General features: G+C 42.6%; 1 protein-coding gene across 1 annotated transcript; it reads left to right on the top strand.

Annotated features, from left to right (window-relative positions):
• The first annotated feature begins 1,915 nt into the window (after positions 1-1,915).
• LOC148513706 (speedy protein 1-A-like) lies at positions 1,916-4,597 on the top strand. The gene is made up of 4 exons (XM_088481453.1): positions 1,916-1,927; positions 2,972-3,057; positions 3,870-4,029; positions 4,361-4,597. Exons 1-4 carry the CDS (start codon positions 1,916-1,918, stop codon positions 4,595-4,597), a joined length of 495 nt encoding a protein of 164 aa, XP_088337579.1.
• The last annotated feature ends 579 nt before the right edge of the window (positions 4,598-5,176 follow it).

Genomic DNA, 5,176 nt, shown 5'->3' with positions numbered 1-5,176 from the left:
GACACTGCCAGCTTGAGTCAGGTCATTCCCCTCATCAGGCTTTTGCAGAAGCAGCTGGAGAAAGTGAAGGAGGAGCTAAGATGGAGCGATTCCGCTCGGCATGTGGGACTTGTGGATGAAGCCTTTCATTCGCTTTGCCAGGATTCCAGGGTGGTCAATCTGTTGAAATCAGACCACTACATTTTGGCCACCGTGCTCGATCCTAGGTTTAAAGCCTATGTGGTGTCTCTCTTTCCGGCCGACACAAGCCTGCAGAGGTGCAAAGACCTGCTGGTGAACACACTGTCAGCTGAAGCGGAACGTGACACGTCAATAGCTCCTTCTTCATTTTCTCCCGCAACTGGGGCTGCCAGGAAAAAACTTAGGTATCCTAAGCAACCCGCTGGCGGTGATGCAGGGCAGGCAGGACCAAGTTTGGACATCTGGTCCGGACTGAAGGACCTGGCAACAATTTCTGACATGTCTACTGTCACTGCATATGATACTGTCACCATTGACAGAATGGTGGAGGATTACATCGGTGACAGCATCCAAGTAGGCATGTCAGACAGTCCATACCTGTACTGGCAGGAAAAAGAGGCAATTTGGAGGCCCCTGTACAAACTGGCTCTATTTTACCTGAGTTGCCCCCCCTCCAGTGTGTACTCCGAAAGAGTGTTTAGTGCAGCCGGGAACCTTGTCAGCGAAAGGCGTAGGAGGTTGCTTCCACAGAATGTGGAGAAGATGATGTTCATCAAAATGAATTATCAGCTCTTCCAGGGAGACCAGCCTCCAGAACGTACAGAGGGACCTGTGGTGGTGGATTCAAGTGGGGACGAGTTAATACTTTGTGAGGATGAGGATGTACACACTGAAGAGGGTGAGGAATTGGTGGATGAGGAGGATGAGGATGACATCTTGCCTCCGTAGAGCCAGTTTGTGCAGGGACACATTAATTGCCAGCTTGTTTTGTTGGGGCCCAAATGAACCAATCATTTCAGCCACAGTTGTGTGGCAGACCCTGGCGCTGAAATGATTGGTTTGTTAAAGTGTGCATGTCCTGTTTATACAACATAAGGGTGGGTGGGAGGGCCCAAGGACAATTCCATCTTGCACCTCTTTTTTTTCTTTGCATTATGTACAGTTTGGGGCCTAGTTTTTCAAACTGCCATCCTGTCTGCCACTGCAGTATCACGCCTAGATGGGTCACGTGTTTGTGCCGCCCACTCGTGTCGCTTAGCATAGTCATCCAGCTACCTCGGTGCAACCTTTTGGACATAAAAACACTATTGTGAGGTGTTCAGAATAGACTGGAAATGAGTGGAAATTAAGGTTATTGAGGTTAATAATAGCAGAGGAGCAGGAAAACCTACAAATTCTGTGATTTTAGCTGTTTTTATGCTTTTTTTTAAAAAAATACAGATCCAAAACACAAAACCCAGAACCCAAAACACGGAAGGGTGGTTTTGGCAAAACCAATCCAGATCCAAAACACGAAGAAAGATCCAGATCCAAAACCAAAACACAAAACACGAAAAGTGGCCGGTGCACACCCCTAGTACAAAGCATTCAGCAAACCCCTATAAAGCATGGTGGCAGAGTATGCTCCTCCCAGCACAATGGGTACAAAGCATTCAGCAAACCCCTATAAAGCATGGTGGCAGAGTAAGCTCATCCCAGCACAAGAAGATATTAACTGTAGTAAGACAAAATTCACTTGCAAAGTTTTGTTTATATGCTACATTACTTTATGTATTACATGTATAGCATAATGAATACTATTATATGGATAGCTATGTAGAAAGGCAGTTACCTATCGACCAATTAAATTCTGTCATTTTTCCCACTATATCATGCAACATTATTACATTTCATGCTTTTCATTTCAGAATTACCTACAATCCAGCGTTTTCTCAAGAGGGATAAGAAAATGAGGATGTCTGACAAGGTATTTCCTTATTATTATTAGCCAGTACTTCTCTCACTATACAGCAGTTTATAGGGGATTCCAACTTCATATGTTTTAGTGTTTGCTGCATCTCTCATTATGGAAGTTCCCCATGTCGCTTCCAGTAATGTACTTCCCAACATATACCAATGACTGTCTCTTCTGACATATGGATCATTGTGTGTAAGGTTATTTCAGAGGCATGCTAAGAGATTAGGGGGCTCTCATAGTAAAGCACCCCCCATACCAGTGCTGGCTGTGGTTGTGCCCATGTAGTGCCCCTCCCCATACTTGCTCCCAGCTGTACGGCCATCTTTCCAGCAATGTATCTGGCACAGTGACCGAGTCTTTGCTATCTGTTGTGGAGTCTCCATCTTTCCCAATACCTTGCCAGAAAGATATGATGACCTCTGCCCATTATAGAACCACCACCGATTTATCTGCATCGTACTCATAAACTTACTTACCTACATTACTTAATTTGAAAGTCGTGAGTGTTAATAAATGCATAGTTTTATAAAAATGCCCCATATTATGAATTGGTGAGGGCACTATTGTGTGGCATATTATGAATTGGTGAGGGTACTATTGTGTGACATATTATGAATTGGTGAGAGCACTATTGTGTGGCATATTGTGAATTGGTGGGGGCACTATTGTGTGGCATATTATGAATTGGTGGGGGCACTATTGTGTGGCATATTATTAATTACTGAATAGAATATAAAAGGTTTATATAATAAGCAGTGGTTCTATGTACATATTTAAATGCATATCAATAACTATATGTTTCAGATTTAGCAATGCATCGCGCCCAAAATGTTGCCCTTCAAAATTATAATGTGCCTTCCTCAGTGGTGAGCACCCTGCCAAACAAATCCAACAGTGGACACTACTAGACCACATATAAGATCCTCCAAAACTACGCTTCCAAATCTCATAACCATGTTACCAATTTTATTCCCAACAGTGGACAACAGTACTGCTGGTGTATGTATACACACATTTCTCCATCTAATAATGTATCTGGTATTTCTATTCTAGTACTTACTGGCGATGGCCCTCATCTATTTCATGAGGGCTGGTCTCACTGTAGATGAATACACCGTTGGCAACTTTTACTGCGCACTGTAAGTATTTTAACTCATTGATTTAATCAGATGAGACCAGAATACAAAATGTTCCAGAAGAACTAACTAACCAAGTCAGGGGTTATTTACTCATCTAAATATAATTTACTGTACTTCCAGACAATAAAGTTTTGTTTGTTCAAACTAAACATCACAAATTATAACGTAGTTATCAGTGTAACATCAGGACACAGCAATGTACTGGCCAGTCTAGTCTTTTATCACTGATTATCGTGGCAATATAAGTGATCACAGTGATTCAACAGTGATTTATCACCATGGCAGGTGAGCACCAATACCCAGCTGCCATGGAGAAAACAATCCAGAGCAATAACAGTTAGTTATCACTCTAGAGACCTCCGTTCTCCTCTGAGTATGTACGTGGCCAGGTCATCAGTATAACTGACAGTGTAATGTAAAAATACAACATTATCCCCCAGAACTACTATTTATTTCTGGGGGAGGAACGATACGCCCATTCTTTTAAAAGATCAAGGTGATTCTTTCTGTTACTGCCATCCTGAGATGGCGCTAACAAAATAGGAATCGTTTTGGATAGTTGATAAATGATACAATAGCTGGAGAGGAAATTATCTATGGAAATCTCAATACTAAATTGTGTTCAGTAAAGAGAGGCCCTTTACACCATTATGCCCAGAGAAGGGCTGTACCCTTCCATACCACAGTCTATCCATAGCCTTGTACTTGGCATACAAGGAGCTGTGGAAAACATGGTAGGTCCTCTGTAATACTGGTAATTTAGACATGTTTGCAGTGATGCTTATTATTACTGTGTTCTTCTGTTTCTATAGCTTTCTGGCCAATCAAATGGAAGAAGATGAACTGTTTTATTTAAGAATGTACGATGACATTGCTTGGGTGTATCCATTATGGTTCTTCCGGAAGAAAAAAAATGCATTTTGGGCCAGGATCCAGCGCCGCACATACGTGGCTCCAGAACAGCTGGAAGAGGTGTGTAATGTACTAGATTAAGTTCAAGGACCACACTGGGAGTAATGTTACCTACACACTATACAATTATTGGGGCGATTTGTCAATAATCGGGTGGTCGGCCTGATTTATGTTATAGTGTGTATGAACAATCATTTTAGCGTTTTACAGATAAAATGGTTAGAAAACATCCAGAAACACATTTCTTCCATTATCCGATCTGTCGGTCAAGAACGAAAATCTCAGCCTCAATTTCCCGATATTATCACCATTGATAATTATGTAATGATGACTAAACCCCTATGTCCCTGAAAAGTTGCATTATAATTGATTTTTTTATGTTTTTAACTAGGTGATGAGAGGGGATGATCACTGGGCGTGGAGACGAGAGAGAAATGTCCACCTAGGAGGGGCCATAAGGCACTATCTGCCCCAGAATGCCATACCTGCCAACCAAATGGCAGCTGAGGTCCCCAGGAATACTGTCACAGGACCACCTCCTGTGAGAGCACAGGGAAGCCCAGCTGCCAGCGTCTGCCTTGCCGAGGTGCCACAGAGGAGGTGGAGTGGAGGCTGCCGCTGTGCATAAAGGACCACACTGGCGAACAGAGGCGGATTTAGACATCATGGGGCCCTAAGCAAGACACTGATTTGGGGCCCCACTTCCTCCAACAATCCGTCTGACAAAGGATCCGGTGTGGTCTGAAACGCGTTAAACCTGGCTTATTATTAAACCTCCCATCGTCTGAGGATTGACCCACATGTGAATCAGTGACAATAAAACATACTCAATTGAAATAAAGACACAGAGACTTGTATTTGGCAGAATTTGTTAGCTATTTTATTTAAATATCAGATAATTAAATTAGTTACTAAAATTAATTAAATTAATTTAAATAAGGTGGCAAAAAAAGAACGGCTAACAACAGCCCAAGCCTAACACTATAAACACTCTAACCACAACACATACACTCAAGCCTTCTACCTTGACTACCCACCCGATCAGGTGATGATTCTGCCTGCAGCGCGGTGGTCCAGCAGACATAAACAGTCAACGAAGGTGAGCGAAACAAAGAGAAAAGCAATATTCACAGCGCTAATAGGTAACCTGCCGTTCCTTCCCGCCTAAAGTAGCCAATGAAAAATTTCACCAAACCCAAACCAAAGC

This window comes from Taudactylus pleione, unplaced genomic scaffold (assembly GCF_031769625.1).
Source record: "Taudactylus pleione unplaced genomic scaffold, aTauple2 ptg000273l, whole genome shotgun sequence".
NCBI classification, from domain to species: Eukaryota; Metazoa; Chordata; class Amphibia; order Anura; family Myobatrachidae; genus Taudactylus; species Taudactylus pleione.
The sequence above is the reverse complement of the archived record's forward strand: the minus strand, read 5'-3'. Positions and strand labels throughout refer to the sequence as shown.